The 16,316-nt window shown below is 48.7% G+C and overlaps 1 protein-coding gene and 1 long non-coding RNA gene across 4 annotated transcripts in view; one reads left to right on the plus strand and one right to left on the minus strand.

The window, feature by feature from the left end:
• Positions 1–2,839: 2,839 nt before the first annotated feature.
• On the minus strand, positions 2,840–5,661 carry Cbln1 (cerebellin 1 precursor). The gene is made up of 3 exons (XM_034522585.2): positions 5,365–5,661; positions 5,091–5,210; positions 2,840–3,867 (listed from the first exon to the last, which is right to left on the minus strand). The coding sequence occupies exons 1-3, from the start codon at positions 5,626–5,628 to the stop codon at positions 3,670–3,672; spliced, it is 582 nt and encodes a 193-aa protein (XP_034378476.1). The 5' UTR covers positions 5,629–5,661; the 3' UTR covers positions 2,840–3,669.
• Positions 5,662–6,166: 505 nt separating this feature from the next.
• LOC117723396 (uncharacterized) overlaps positions 6,167–16,316 on the plus strand; it is a 56,212-nt gene continuing 46,062 nt past the window's right edge. The window contains exons 1-2 of one of the 3 annotated variants that reach the window (XR_013104810.1): positions 6,168–6,358; positions 6,707–6,892. This is a non-coding gene — a long non-coding RNA (uncharacterized LOC117723396). Of the gene's footprint in view, positions 6,359–6,706; positions 6,893–16,316 lie in introns of all 3 variants that reach the window. The other 2 variants (XR_013104811.1, XR_004608656.2) reach the window with 2 other exon arrangements.

A 16,316-nucleotide genomic window follows, 5' to 3' on the forward strand; every position in this document is an offset into this window, starting at 1 on the left:
GTGGGCTTCCCCAGTGCTGCAGGCTCCTGCCCGCTCCTGGGAACTTGGATGGGTGGCCTCCTTGCCTACTGGCCCACAGGACTGCTGGGCATGATGTACTTTATGAAGCTTCCCTGGGTTCTCCTCATCACATCACTGTGCTGCTTGCTCCATGCCTTTCTCGTCACAGAGAATAACACTTTAACCTCTGCTCTTAGAGAGGCAGAGGTGGGCGGTGGTAGGGCTAGGTAAGACTCCACACTCCTTAGAGGTAGGCGGTGAAGAGATGACAATTCGGCTGTCCTGTGTAGAAGGGGAAACTGCATACTATCCAGGCAGGTGAGGAGGAAGTAACCTCAGGGGGCTGGGGGTGGGGTGGGAAAGTTATTCAGAACTAGAGTGAAGCAAAATTTGGGGTGGTCCTGGAACCCTTAGAGGTTCTGATCTGAAGCCACTTATTTTAGATGAAAGCAGGAGGTAAGGCCCAGATCTGCCAGGGATCAGAGGCTTCAAAGCCTTAAAGGGAACCAAAGTAAGGTGGAGGTTTTTTTAAAATCACCCCACCCACCCACCCACTTACTTCCCAAGCCTCTAGCTGGGACAGGAAGTCCCCAGGAAACTGCAGATCTCCAGGGCTTTTCTTCTTGATTTGTCTCCAACTTGCCAATTGGTGTCTCTAGTGACCCCATCTGCGGCCCAGTTTTAATGCATTGGTCCGTTCACCCTGTCTCTGACTGAAGAAATATTCAGGCTCCATCTTCACTCCCAGAGAAGGTGTCCAGTTGTCACATGCCAGGAGCATGGGGTAAACGTGGGTGGCCATTCCATGTGAAACCCAAGGCAAAAAGGGGAGACAAGCCCAGCCCTGGTGACTCCTTCCCTGCCAGTACCAGACTGGGTCCTTCCTGGAAGTCAAGAAGCAAGCAGACAGTAAGCCTCCTAGGGAGAGCATTATCTGGCCTGTGGGTTGGGACAGCTCCCCAGGAGAGGCAGCCTTTTAGTTGAACTTGGGTCCACTGTGCAATGTGATTTGGGGGAAAAAAGGGGGGGGAAGGGTGGCTTCAACTTCAAGGCTGGGGTGGCATATGAAGGTACACAGAGAGATCCGTGGGAGATATCAAGTGGCACAGGAAAGGGCTGACAGGTAGAGGAAGAGGTGGGGACCCAGGTGAAAATGGGTTTCAGTGCCAGCCTCAGAAGCACGAACCCCATCCTACCAGAGCCCATGTAGTGCTGGAAATAATCAGGAAGAACTTTTCCTGCTCTTTCTCTGGGTCCACTGGCATTTCTTCCCTTGTTGGGATTCAAATCTGGGCCCCAGTGGGGACCCACAACCCCCGACCTTGATCCAGTCAGTATGTAGTGCAATGGAACCTGTATGCCCGTGTTTCCAGACCAGAGACTGGCTGGGTCCCCAGAACAGAAGGGACCCTTAGATGTTTAGAGTCCTCCCTGCCTTTAGACAGAAGGGAAGCCTGGGGACAGGGAGACTTCCCCAAGTTATCTAGGTGGAATTCATCCTGGTGGTTCCCCAGCACCAGAGCCCCTGGACACTAGACCTGGGATGGTTCTGCGCTTAGGAAAAGGAATGGACAGCATTCAAGAAGTCCTCTGAGCTCCAGGGTGTTCTGGGAGCGTTTGCATTGATAGCAGGCACTTAACCCCTACAGGCTGTAAGCTTGGAACCGCTTAGGACTGCAGGTTCAGACAGCTGAGTAGTTGATCAAGGTTGCACAGAATCTCTCGTCCTTGACCTGTCTTTCCCAGAAAAAAGACCGAAGACAAAGCTCTTATCAAAAAGAATTCGGTTTCTTTTTTTTAAATTAAATTTCCATAAGGCCCCTCTTCGGGTGAGACTGAAGCAGGGATGGGATCAGTGGAGATGGAAGAGACTAGCATTCGCTTGCATCTCACTCCGGAAACCCCCTTTTGTCCCCTAGAGTCCCTTGGGCCCCTGGCCTCGTGAAGGGCGCGGCTGCCAGAAGCACTCTAGACTGTGAGGTTGAGAAAGAGTACCGAGGTTTCCAGGCCAGCTGTGCTTGTGAAGCGCTGGGGATGGGGGTGGGGACAGAAGACAGAAATGCCAGAAATTTTGCCAGCGGTGTTGTTAACCCCTGTTTTCGCCACCCCTTACTCTAGAACCCTGAAACTCAAAACTGAATCTCAGCCCAAGAAAACCCTAGAGGAGGGCCCAGTACCACGAGAGCCCACCCAGGCTGCGGCTCTCGGTCCTGGACCCTCGGCTTCCGCCCGCTTCTGGCGTTGCATCACCCGCGTTCAACACAGGGTCAGCGTTCCAGACTTAAAACGAAGTCGTTTATTTCAATTTTGCTTTGCACATTATGTTTCGGTACAGTCAAAACTTCTGGACGAACCCCTTGAAAGTCCTGCGAATGAGCGCAATCGCAAGTCTGGCCGCCGCCGGGGTTGTTTGGCGGCTGGACCTCGGGTTCAGAGGCGCTGGTACAAAGTGTAAGGTGCTTCGGGAGCCGCGGAGCGGATAGAGCTGGAGACAGCCAAGGAAAGTAGGCGTGAAGACACTGTCACGCGGGGCAGGCGGGTTCGGGTAATAGAACTGGAAATAATTCCTGATGCATTTGGAATTGAGGGTGGGCAACACTTTGCTTCCAGGCCCTCAGTCACGCCTAGCAGGATTTGGGTCATATCGCTCAGGTTCCATCAAAGCAGGGGACACGGGGAAGGCAAAGCGAGCCTGCTGCGGGAGACAGCGCAGAAATGACTTTGCTAAGAAGGCCTTGTGCCCTGGCCTCTCCTTGCAGCTTCCAAGTCTCTTGCTTCTCCGCCCGCCTCAACCTCGCAACCCGGAAAAGGCGAAGTTTAGAAAGCTGTTTCAGAAAAATAAAAGTCCCACTTTGACTTTATTGGATTAAAGCAAAATTAAAATTTGGCTATTCACATGTATGTTACAGAGGAAGAAGAAGCGTCCCGAAGAACCTCCTTGGCGTTTGGTGGAGCCACAGGACACGGGGCATGGACAAGCATCAGAGAACAAACAGCAAGCAGCCTTAGATTTCACGATCACTCCGAACAGGACAGAAATACGGAATACAGCCAGCGTCCACCTGGAAGAGTTCTTCGTGTACAAATGATACATATACATATTTCTGTATAGTTAAACGAGTCACCACGAAGGTGAGTCTTTCCTCCCGCTAACAAGCACGGACGAATTCTCTCCAGCTTAACTGGCTTAGAGTTTGAAGAGCAAAATCTGTCATTAAAACTACCTGCCCCATTCAAAAACAGAAACAGAAAACAAACTGACCCCCTCTTCAAACGGGGTAGGGGCGTACTAAGTTTCAGTAAGTGGCAGGGTTCAGAGGGGGGTCGGGTCAGGAGAAACATCTCACATTACTTCGTTAATTGTTAGGGACATGGACATGGGTAAGGAACCATAATGACAAGGCAAGTCTCTTCCTCGATTACTGCGACTGGCTTGGGGGAGGCGAGATTAATTTTGGAAACGGGAGTGTGCAGAGCTAAGCGAAATTTACTTCTCTTAGTAAGGGAGCGGACGAAGTTGGACCGCGGGCGGCGCGCACCTGGGTACCCAGTGTAGCTAGGAACACGTAGGAAGTTTCCGGTGGCGCCGCTTCCTCGCCCTGGTAATTTTCGGCCTCTTTCTCACTCCCCTCCTGCCTCTCTCCTGCCTCCATTCCCGATATGTGCCAGTCAGAGGGGAAACACGAGGAATCCAGAAAAGGTTGAGTACTTCCAGCCCCCCATCAAGTTCCCCCGCTCCAGCTTGAGGTATGCTCGGTCGCCTTTCTCCATCTGAATGAGGACGCCGTTGCTAGCGGCCTCGCGTGTCACGTCTTGATCACCGGCGAAGGCTGAAATCACCGGCCACCCGTTCAACATGAGGCTCACCTGAGAAAGAAAACAACGGCCTGCATCAGAAGCGCCACCTAAGCGGGTACCCAAGCGGCAAGCGGAGGTGGTGACCCAACCTAGGCGTTTGGCCAGCAGCCACAAAGGCGTGATGGGGCACAAGGTGTACCGGGCGTAGAGGGGCTTGGCTGCTCACTGCGGAGGCTCTAACAGGGACCCACACAGTATCTAGGTAGTGGAAGGGTCTGCCTCTCCAGAACCGGCGGTCAGGCTCCTTCCAGTTTCTCAAACGAGCGCGCCAAGCGAATCTGGATTGGACATGATCCAATTTACTGAACCCGCAGGTGGCTGTAGCGTCCTGAGACCTTTGGCCTCTCGCCAGCTTGCCACGAGCCCTGAATTACTAAACAAATACCATCTTCACCCCTGGGCTCCCCACCCCCCTGTGTCTGTGGTCAGGACCGGTTAGAAGCAGCCAGGAGTGGCTGTCGGCAATTTCCAAGACCAGCGAAACTGCACTAGAGCTTCGTTCCCAAGTCACCCGCTCAATTCTCGCCCCAGATCCTATTGCGCCCGCCATCGCCTGTTTGTGTCCTTGCAGTGCCAGTGTCGGCCTAGGGCTAGGCGCCCTGTCCCCAGTCGCGTTTTCGGCCTCTGCGGGTGCTCTAAGGAAACGCAGACATCTCTGGGAACCTGGCTAGCGGGTGGGTGCTGGCGCGGACATGGCTGGCCCAGGAGGGAGTAGCACCACTACTCCCATCCCCACCTCGACCCTTTTCTCTGTCCACCCTATGAGATTCAAGTTTTAAAACAGGTCTGCAAAGGAAGGGTGTGGGGTTAGAGAACGAGATTCTGTCCGCGGGGGGTGGGGGGGAGACAGAAAAGCAGGCAGAAAGGCTTTGGGCTGCAGCGGATTGTTGAGCCAAGAAAGCAAGCATGGGGAGACCTTACAAAGGCCTTAGCTGTCTGTGAAGCTAACAACCTTTATAGGAAGTCCCTAAAGTCCCTAAGGAAAACCCAGGGATCTTTACAAAAGGGTCCAGAACGAGAAGGCAGGAAACTGTCTCTCAAGGATGCGTTCAGGAACCTTGGACATCTTAAGGGGCAGTGCAAGTCCAAGAGCCGTGTATGAGGCCCTGCTACCCGTCCCCAGAGCAGTGGGGGCTTATGCCACCGATTTCTGCCGCCTGCTTCCACAGAACCTCGGACAGATCCTTACTGTCAGGACCCCTTCTACTGAGACCCCCCAGGTGGCGGCTGACCTGGATGGTCTGTCTGTTGTAGACTTTCACCACGTGGAAGTTAAAACTGTAGATGCCTTTGCGCGGGGCGATGAAAGTGCTGCGTTCTGAGTCAAAGTTGTTCCCGATGTTCACTAGTACCTATAAGAAGACAGGAACGAAAGGGGATAGACCGGAGTCCGCCCGAGCGTGGCCTCGCGCTTCTGCAGAGCCCTTGGAGAGTATAATCCCACAGCCGCCTTCCACGCTTTCCCTGTCACCCCCTCACCAATCCATTCTGGATGCTGCAACTCACCTGGTCGAAGTAGATGATCATGGTGCGATTACTCATCTCGGACGGCTCATGGTTGGTACTCCTGATGGCAGAGAAAGCCACCTTGGCGCTGCCCGAGCGCACAGAGATGCCCAGAGCAGTACCCGTAGGGTCAGACGTGGGGTTGGAGTCACACACCACCAGGCACTTGCCCTCCAGTACGATAGGTTCTGTCTCATTCTGCCCGCGGGCTGGGCCTGCCAGCCACGCAGTCCCCAACAACAGCAGCTCCACGACGCCCAGCATCGCGCCTCCGGCGCCCACCCCGCCCCCCACCCCGGGGGCTGCCAGCGCCAGCCGCCCCCCTCCCCAGCCCTGCTCCGAAGCCCCCTCCTCAGCTCTGTGCGCAGCTCTGTCGACGCCTCCCGGGCCACTACGCCTCTCCCTCGCACTCCAGAACAAATGTCCCCGCGCGCCGTGTACCCGGAACCCCGCCCGGGCCTCAGGGGTGCCGCGACCGCCCAGCCGCACTTGGATGCATAGCCTCTGCTGCCTAGTCCCCGCTGTTGCCGCCGCCTCCTGTCCGCACTCGCCGCTGCTGCCGCCGCCGCCGCCGCTCTGAATTATTGATGCAGCGGGCGCTGCAGCCGGAGCGGGCGGAGAGCGCGCGCCGGGCACAAAGGCGCGGACCAAGCCTGGCCCCGCCCCCGCCCCTCCCAGCCAGTCTCCCTGAGCGGCCCCGCCCCACCTTTGCCTAAGCCCCACCCCTCGGCCAATCGCGACGCACCGCGCTCCCCACCGAGCCAATGGCTGCCCTGTCCGCGCGCGGCCACCTGACCTAGGGCGCCGTTGTTATTAGGAGCGGCGAGGCGGGCGGCGCGCGGCAGCAGGGCTGGGCTCCGGCCTGGAGTCAGCCGAGGGAGCGCGCGCGCGCTCCCGGACAGTCCGCCGCAGCCACTCGCCCCGAGCGTTCTATCTGGCCGCGTTGCCCACAGCTGCCTCGACCACCTCGCGTGCCCGATTCGCGGGCTTTCAGGTAGGAGGCGGCGCGCGGCGGGTCAGGAGTGTAGGATTGCGCCGGCCCAGGGGCGCGGCGTGGATGTGGGGGGCGGGCAGGAGCGCCCCCCCGTGGACACGAGCGCGCGGGGCAGGGACAGCCGCGGGCTGGTTAAGGGCACGTACGTGCGGGGCGGGGCCTGCGTGGGGGCCTGGGGCGCACGTGTCGTGGGAAGTAGAGTGGACATCGGGGGGCTTCTGGGGAGGACGTCCGAACGACCCGGAGTCACGCGTGGACTCTTTCGCTCGAGGGTAGGTGTGCAGACCGGCTAGGCGGGCCTCGCGTCCGGACTGCGCAAGAGCGGGTTGTTTCCTCCTTGGTTCTTAGATCGTGGTTTGCGTTCGCGCCCTCACCGGTACGAACTGTGCGCCCTTCCCGCACCTTATCACCGTAGACTTAAAACCACACACGAATTCGAAAAACAAAGTGAAACTACATCCTCGCCCAGTGGGAGATGAGGAGAAAGCTGCGAGTGTGGGCTGGTCCCGCACCTCGGGACAGGAACGCAGACAGGTAGGCCAAAGCCCCTGAGAGCCGCGGACCTTGCGTGGAATCCAGACCAAGAGGACAGGGTCGATACCAGTGCTGGAGCTCAGCAGCGGCCACCCGTCGCGTGAACCTCGCTGTGTGCAGCGATGCAGGCCACGGGCTATTGGTGCCAAGGTGGCCTCCGGAGTACGCCTCCAGCTTTTCCCGGGCGGGCCTCCAAATCTGGGGACAGCCTCACCTAGCCGCCTCCCCAGCCTCTTCTGCTTCTGAGAGGTGTTTTTAGTAGCAATTTAAAGAACTACCGGAGGAAACCCAATAGCGGACCTCCGCCTCTCTTCTGAAGCCTGCCTGTGAGTGCAAGCAGCAAGCAGCGGTTCACAGCTCCTATATTGAGAAATCCCCAGAAACCAGCTGTAGTTGCGCCTAATGTTCGCATACTTGTGCTCTGGCATGAAATAGGGGGCGAGAACTGGATAATGAAGCTACAGCTTTAACCCTGAAAGGCCTGGAAAACACCCACGGAGCCCTAAACTAACCTTGCAGTATCCTAGCCACTAGCGACATTGCCAGCCACTCTGATATCCTCTGGCACCTGCTGAGTGATGCCGGGTCAGGTGAAACGGAGAACGTGACATGGGGGTGGGGGGAGAGGTGTTTTCGTGGAGGACATGTTAGGGAAGATTGCTTTCACCCAGGTGGTAGCCAGCCTCTTCATCCTGTCCTCTGATGAGGCTTTGGTGAGCAGTGCCCACTGCTGGACTATCAACCTGATGTCAGAAATTTCTCAGCTTCTAATTGCAAACCCCTCGCTCACTGGCTCTCCGGTTTACAGTTGTTCTTCTCGGCCTGCAGGCCTTCTTTGCATGTCCATTCTGCGGATGTGATTAACTAACTCATCCTTTGTTTTCTACCCGGCTTTTGAAACTCCTTTTCCTGTCCCGTGAGTCCACCTAAATAGGCTCAGTGGCAAAACCTCCCATTTCCCTCCGTGTCCTGCTTGAGCCATTCCCAGACAGTTGCACTTTGTTTCCGATCGCTAGCCTGGGTCACTAGAAAGAGCCCGGTGGTGTACTATTCCCAACTCATTGAATCGCTTCCAGGCTCTGCCTTATCCTCCTTCTGCCTTCATTTGATGATTGTCTGTGAAGGCCTGCAAGCTCCACTTCTCTCCATGTAAGATTTCAAGTCCATCATGCCCCTAGCGTCCTCATCCCTCTCCTGGGTACTATGTTTAAAACACTAAATGAATGCTAATGTAATGTTTATAAGTCCGTGCTGCCCTGGGTTGTGATAACTACAGGATACCATGTAACTGAGACAAGAAAGTCATTACAAGTCTCAAACTCGGTCACTCTTTCAGAGTTAGGATTCTTCTAGAGGCAGGTGACAGCACCAGTCCAAACTGCCTTAAAATGTTTACTTGGTCGTTATAAGATGCCTAGGGTTGTCTTGCCTTGTAAGGTACAGCAACTGGACCTGTCACTAGGACATTAGCTTTTCTTTTCAACTTCTGGCTTCGTATTCGGACTGCTTTTATATGATACTGGTCTTTAGAAGGTGCTAGTACCGTAGTCCTAGTAAGAAACAGCCCCTTTTTGTCAATACTTGCAGCTAGAATCTCAGAACTATTCTTACACAGTACAGTTTGAGTCACCTGCCAGTTGCCCCCGATGATATTTATTTATTTATTTAGCTTTAGAGCCAAAATGCACCGCATGGGGAAGAACCAAAAAAATAATAATAATAACAAGAATTGATTGTTACATTCTATTTTTTCAAAAACTGTTGGAATTAGTTTTTATCTTTTCAATGTTTATGTTTCCAGAAGGGTGGATAGATACCTCGAATTCCTTAACAAATAAAATATTGACTTGAAGCAATAAAAAGAATCGGTCGTTTCTGGAATGAACAGCCATGGGTTTAACTTGTTTCAGCTTTCTGGTAGTGAAACACAGTTAAGGTTCGAAAGAGCTGCTTTGGTGAAGGTTGTGAATCAACATGCAAGAAAGATTTAGTGAGCTACAGAGTCTCCATAATGAATTTGAACTGCTTTTGTTATCCTTAGTATCTGCTTTAAGTGTGGCCTCTTATTTTGGTGAACTCAAAGGCAGTTTCCTCCGGCTGTGCTCTGAATTCACCTCCTCTGTGAGCTCTGAGAGGAGTGGAGTACCAGCCCCCCAAGCTGTCATGCTCTTGGCAGCCTAGCCATCTTACCTTTACCCCAGGGAGAACAGCCTGGGAGTGAGCCGGCACATCCAGGAAAGACAGTATTTTCTCACAGGATTCATGCCTTTTGTTACATCAAAATGCATTCTCCACGCCAAACAGGATTTCATCTCTGTAGCATTGGTTCAAAGGGCCAGTCAGTCCTGATCCCTGGAATTTGGTTCATTTCTTCTTAAAGTAAAAGGGAGGGCTTCTTTATTCTGTAGAGTGTTACATTTAGGGTATCAAAGGTCATTTCAAATCAGTGCCTGAGAGATAGAGATTCTACAAATTATCTGATCCTAAATTACTCGGAAGTATGAGTCTTTTCAGCTTTCCTCCTCTTGTCTGTTCAGACACAAATTAGGTGTAATGTTGTTGTCTTCTAGTCACAAGGTTCAGGCTTCAAAATTAACTTTGTAACCAGATACCAAGTCTTCTGTTTAGTAAAGACCAGGTTTATAATATTTTTTATCTTTTTATTAATTTTTTATTTAAAAAGAATACTTGTAATTTGCTCTTGGCTCTCATGTGAATATCAGGTTCTACATATTCTTAGTCCATGTTCTGAAAGAAACACTGTTCTCTTAATTTAAAAAAAAAGGCAACACAATTTTCAGAATGATGCCTTAAGTATTCTGTAGCATGTTAGGAATTTCATAGGAAAATTTTCTTCAAATAAATGAGATTTCCTTTAAGGTCAAAGGAAAAGATATGATGTGGTCTACAGACCTGCTCTCAAAAGAAAAAAAAAAAACTACATATATATGAATGAAACCTGAAACACTGGATACTTTTTTTTTCTCCAAGAAGTAATGATGCTGGTTTTGGTGGTTGATTATGGAGACAAACCAAGGTTTAGCCGATTGAGCAAATGTCCGTGGAGTGCCAGCAGTGTGGGAAATCAGGCCTCGGAGCTGCAGTCAGCAGCATGCACCATTTTTCTCACGTTTGCCTCCAGTGAGAAGACTCTGCTAAGCAGGCTTCTTGAAAACCGTGGCACCGGCTCTTCTTTCTACATGTTTACCTTTATCCTGTAGTCAGAAGGTAGTGGAAAGCTGCACACACAAGGAAATGAGAGAACTTCAAACAAATGATTTGAGTGGTTATTTCAGATTGAATGTGTGCGAGAGCTCTTGGGTAATGTCATTGTGGGTAGCTGGATTGCGATTTTGGAAGAGTTGTCTCGGTTTATTAATAAGGGCCTTTAGGAAATTCCTGCACTGTATATTCATTTACAGTGATATGGAGCCACAGCTCAGAGAGCTCTCAGATGGGTCTTTGAGAAGGCTACTAGCCAGAGAGATTGTTGAACCTTCCATCCCACAAAAGCAAAATGAAAGGAAAAAAACTGAGTAGACCTTTAAGGATGGAGAATGCAGAAACATGAGAATAGTGGCTATATTTTTTAAACTCCCTTTAGAAAGGAACATTTCCAAATTAAGTCAGAGGCACATGCGTGGTTCTTCCACCTCACGCCAGGCCTCAGTGACAGATGCATAAGCCAGCGAGCTCCCCATGTGTGTGCCCTCCACTGAGCCAGCCTTCCCTTCCTTGCTCTTGCCCAGGCCTGTGAAAGACAGCAGCAAGAGGTCCTAGGTGAGTGGGAAAGAAGCTGAGGTATCTGCCCACACGCTTCCTAGTGTAGCCAGGGGTTGTGGGGGAAATAACCCTGGAAGATCCTGCCTGTGCTGTCTCGCTTCAATAATCAGCCTCTAGCCAGGGCCCTGTTTCCTCTCCTGAGTGCTAGTGTGCTCTGGGAACACTCTTTCATCTTCTGCCGAAGGCCAGGAGGTCTGTTAGTCTGAAGGATTCTCAACGTCTGTTAATGAGTTCTAAGCCTGCCAACACGTGTTTGGTAAAAATCTCTCCATTTCACCTGAGTTTAGTTCCTTTCCTCCTGTGATCCCACAAATTTGCATCAGTATATAAAATTTTGTGTCCTGACGACCAATAAATTTTATATACTTCATTCTTTTGTAGAACCATTAATTGTACAATTATTTTTTAATGGGTATGAATTAAATGCTGACTTACTGCAGACTTACAGTAGCTGCATGACATACCAAAGCTATACACTTCAAATTAACATATTAAGATTATATAGTTTTCAGAATATTAAAGTAAAAATATTAAGAATATTTTAAGCATTAGCCAATGTTGGAATCCAATAATAGAGCTTGTGTGCCCCCCCCCCACACACACACAGACAGGCATTAATGTCTTGGGAAGTCATAAAGCTATCTTGAGACTTTGAAATATGAAGACCTTACCAAATGACTTTGTTGTTGGAAAAGCATGACAATTCTTGCTGTTTGATTTTTAAGCTTGTAAAGTTTTATCAGTGCCTACTTTAAACAAATAGGATTTTATTATCGTTAACATAAAATAGGTGATGATTTAGATTTTAAAGTAACAGATTGGAAGCAAGCCACAATCGATATATTGCAATATTTAGATACTTATGAGTGAATCCTTTTCATCAGCCATTTAACTTAACTGTGTATTTTATAACTGTTGCTTACATCATTTGAGCTTCTTGCCAAAACAGAGAATGCAAAGCAATTAGAAAGTAACCTTTGACAAATTAGCTATCTGCACACAGTAACAAAAGCTAGAACAAATTCAGTGAAATCACTACTCAGAGCTAGTACTCTCAGGCATGAAGAAGAAGCTGGCTTAATTCCTAATATTGTCTCGTGACAACTCTGTAAATAAGTATGGATGTGTCACAGTTGAGCTGATTTTCATGCCATATTAAAAGATTTCCTGAATGTTTTTTTTAATCTACTCAATTACTATGAAACTCACGCCAGTATGAAATGATGACTATTTAAGATGTTAGGGTTGTATTGAGATAAGGTTTCTGTAGCCTCTTAAGGTAAGATCTAAACTTTTGAGTGCCTTAATTCTTACCAAGTCATCTGCCTGCATTTTACAGATGGCTCTGGAGTGTAAGTCCTCAGGGTGCACCGCACATGCCTTCTCTGTAGTGATTCCAGAAGCAGAAATGTGAGAGAATGGTCTCCTTCCTGTGCTCCCTAGTCTGGCTTCTGATCAGCTGTCACCTCTCTGCAAGAAGTAGCAAGTGTCTACCCTAAGAGGTTGTCTGTGAAGATGGAATGAGAGAATTCACGCTATTGGCTAGGCATAGCTGAGAGCTGTCACCCAACTCCTAGTACCTCAGGCTCATCTCTACTACCCCATGCCTGCTGCTCCTGACACTAGAGGAGTCGAGTTCATTCCTGGCATATAAAAGTCCAGACAATGTCTTCCTTTAGTATTGATCGATAGAAGGTCTTTGACCTTCAGATTTAAAACAAAGACTGCCTGTGTACTTAGTAACAATGTGTACATAACTGACAGTTTCACAAACTAAATCCTTCTTTTCTGTATTTACTCAACAAACGTGTATTGACTACCCTCCACATAACATCTTATTTACTACGGGTACTGAACATTTGCCAGTGAACAAACCTAGAGCATGAGGAAAGATCTGATTTTGTAGCAGCCATGTTTTCCCCTTTCGATATCACTGGCACAAGCAGTGACTCGATCCTCATCTTGCAGGATCAGACTGACCGCCTGATCCAGGCTGCTACACAATTATGACAACCATACGTGTTGTTGTCAGCTGAAGCAACCTTAAAGAGATACTTTACAAGCCAAGATTTGACTGTTTTGTAGATGACATTTAATTTCTTTTTTTTTTTGCCATTTCTAACTAGGGATTTAATTGGAAAATCAGCATTATAAATTTTATGTTGTCATTTCTGTTTTTAAGTTTCAAGGACTGTGGGTCTGCTGCCTGCAAATTAAAGATGAAGGTAGCTGGGAACGCTGCACTTGGACATCCTGCCTTTTAAAGTGGTTTCCTGGGCTTTTGTCTGTGGAAAATATCATTTTAATAAATTTAATGTGGCCTTTATATATTAACTTTTTTTAATCTTCTACTTCAAATGTGCTCTGAGAAAGGAACATGATACCTGTGTTTAAGGTCAGGAACAGGCTGTATGGGGATTGCTGCTCTGGTTCAGCCTTTCTTGTCTCTGATTCCATTCAGTCAGAGAACCTTGGCTCTCTGACCTCTCAGCATCTCTATGAGACCTCGTGCTCCTTATGTGTGTATGTGATTGTCCATGTCCCATAGCTGTGGCTCTGCGTGATCTTCTTCTCCCTTTGTATAGGTGGACCCTCTCACCCCATGAGTGTGGAAGGGAAGCTTCTGACATTATGCTTATGTAAACATTGAGCTCTCTGTGTCTCCTGTATCTTCATAAATGACTTTTTGTATTGTGCTGGAAGAGTAGTTCTTTAAATAGAATGTTCTCCCACGGAAATTGCCCACAATGCAGAGTACACCTTGTAAAAGGTGAGGCTAGAATATAGGTGCACCCCCAGCAGTGCCCAGAAGCCTAGAGCAGCCTCTGGAGTCTCCACACCATATTTATAGCAGTTCATTCATGTAAGGGATCATGAAAGCCGTGGATTACCATCATCACGGAGGAGACAAAGACCTCAAACATGGCTCGGAAGATGGAGCCCAGTGGAGAGAGTTCTCCCTTGTTCTGTAGAAACCCACGTGCCTGTTTTGAGTCCAGTTTTCTTTAGAGCATATGTCTTGCTGAGCAACCAAAAGAATGTTTATATCCTAGTCACTCGGCAAAAGTCTGACACTGTTTCAGGGAGATTCATTTCAGACCTAAAGGATGGAGCTACAAGACAGATGAGATTTGGTAGTCACAAGAACTGGCCCTACCTTCGTTTTCTCTTTTGTTGCTAAGTGAAACTACATTTTTTTTTTTTTTTTGCTAGAACATAAATAGGGAGGCCTGAAATCAGTTTGGTTCTTCCCACCCCGTTCTAAATGAAAACAGGCTTGTTGCTGTCTACAGAGATGAGAAGCATTTGAGTCTCTGCCGTGTGGCCATCGCCCGAAGAGTTATTCCTATTAGATCAAGTTGCCCTATGTTACTGAGACAATTTCCAAATGATTAGTCATTAAAAACTCTACTTGATATTAACCAGGGTCACGATGCATTTAAAGGAAGCACAGGATTTCAGTTAGCTATTTCTGAAAGAATGCTGGTAGGGTGATCTTTGTTAGCCTAGGCCAAGATTGTGTCCTTTAACCTCTTCCGTAATTCTGGCGTCTGCCCGCTCCATACAGCAAATGTGTCTTCATACTGTTTTCTTAGATGCCCAAAACAGAGGGTTTCCTTTTAATATATTAAAACTAACGTAATGCTCGCTGGTGCTACCCTGGCGTTTCCCCATGGTTCTCAGCCTTGCAAACCACACCCAAGGATACTCATGGAAGTGCCTCCCAAGCCATGGTTTGCTTTCACCACTAAACCATTCATAACCAGAAGCAGAAATCCTTTCTTCCCATCACAAACACATCTCTTTCAGAAGCAGTTCTCTTGTGGATAATGATTAACGTCTGAGGAACTAGGATAACCTTATTTATGAGCACTGTGCAAACCTAGGCATTGTGTGTATGTGGACTCAAGGTTACATGTTTTTAAAAAAAAGCATCAGGTTAATTCCACTGGGAAAACCATCTTATACTGTTAACTCACTGAAAAGATATCTTCAGAGCTGACACGGGTCCATGTATACCTGGATAGAATTAATCATTAGTTAATAGAATTAATTGAGAGTTGCCAAAACAAAGCAATTGCCTATATACCGAGTGCTACTGAAAAACCAGCATGCCTTCCTCAGACAGATAGTCACCCAACAGAAGGCCTTCAGGTCTTTTGGATGCCAGAGTCTGGGTGTGTAAAGCTGGTATGGCAGAGGTAGCATTGTCCTAGTCTTTCAGCTTGCAGAGTGGGATGGTTTTGTCTCATCCTTCTAAAGTCTCTTCACGTTCTCTTACACACTGTCCCTCAAAAAAGTGGCCTTGGCTGAGACTCACGTTCTGGCTTGCTCTGACTTACCCTGAAATGTGACACTCTTTCCTTGTAAGCAATGTTGTTTAATTTGAAATTCTTTTTGTTGTTGTTTTTGGGTCTTACTTACATAGCTCTGGCTGTCCCAGAATTCCTTGTATAGAACAGGCTGATCCCAAACTCACAGAGACCCACCTACCTCTGCCTCCCAAGTGGTGGGATTGGAGTACATGGCACTATGCTCAGCTTAATTTGAAAATTATTAAAGATTATAAATCCCTCTGTTTTCTTCTCATCTGTCCCTAAATGGTGAGAGAGAGAGAAAGTGAGAGACAGAGAGAGACAGAGAGAGAGAGAGAGAGAGAGAGAGAGAGAGAGAGAGAGAGAGAGAGAATATCACTGCCAGAGACAGATTATTGGCTTGCCCATACCTTACAGTCATTTCTACAGCTGTGACACAACAACTGTATTTCTAATCTTAAGAATTGTTGGGGGCAGGGAGCTGGAGAGCAAGCTCAGTGGGCAAACTGCTCATTTTGCAAGCATGAAGACCTGAGTTCCATCCTCAAAACACAGGCTAAAGATCTAAAAAAGAAGAGGAGGAAGAGGGGAAGGAGAATAAGAAGAAAAGAAGGGGAGGAGGAAGAAGAAGAGGAGGAGGGGAAAGAGGAGGAGGAGGACGAGGAGGGGAAACTCAACAGGCTTGGTGGTGGAAACATATGGAGGAGGTGGAGACAGTTGGGTCCCTGGGACTTGCTCTCCAGACAACCTAGAATACTTGGAAAGTTCCAAGCTAGTGGAAGGCCCTATATAAATAAATGAGTGTGGCAGTACCATAGCATAACAGTTGAAGTTACTGTCTGCCACCCCCTACACACACACACACACACACGCACGCACGCACGCACGCACGCACGCACGCACGCACGCACACACAGGGATGCTCAGAAAATAAGAGGAAGGCAGAGGAATAAACTAAGAACAGTTAGGTGTCCCTTTTGCCATCTGTCATTTGGTTGCGTGGTGGATGTGTTAATCCTGCACTACTTTTTAATATCTCAGCTTTAATTTCTTTCTGCTTGAAAACTGAATTCAGAAGCTTTAATCTGGCCACAACGAAATAAGAGGGCATTTGCTTTTCTTGGAGGTACAACCTTCCGTTGTTCACGCAGAGGAAATCTGCTGGCTTTATATCAGGCTAGATGGTAGTGCCTAGTGATAAATGTGTTAATTTCCTAATGGATCCTTTTGCAAGGCATATTAGTAACAAAATGAGAAATAACTTCATTAAATTGAAACTTTTGATGTCTCAATATGAGAAGTGAGCAGCTGGGTTTAAATGTATA

The sequence above is a fragment of the Arvicanthis niloticus genome, chromosome 18 (assembly GCF_011762505.2).
Source record: "Arvicanthis niloticus isolate mArvNil1 chromosome 18, mArvNil1.pat.X, whole genome shotgun sequence".
Lineage (NCBI taxonomy): Eukaryota > Metazoa > Chordata > Mammalia > Rodentia > Muridae > Arvicanthis > Arvicanthis niloticus.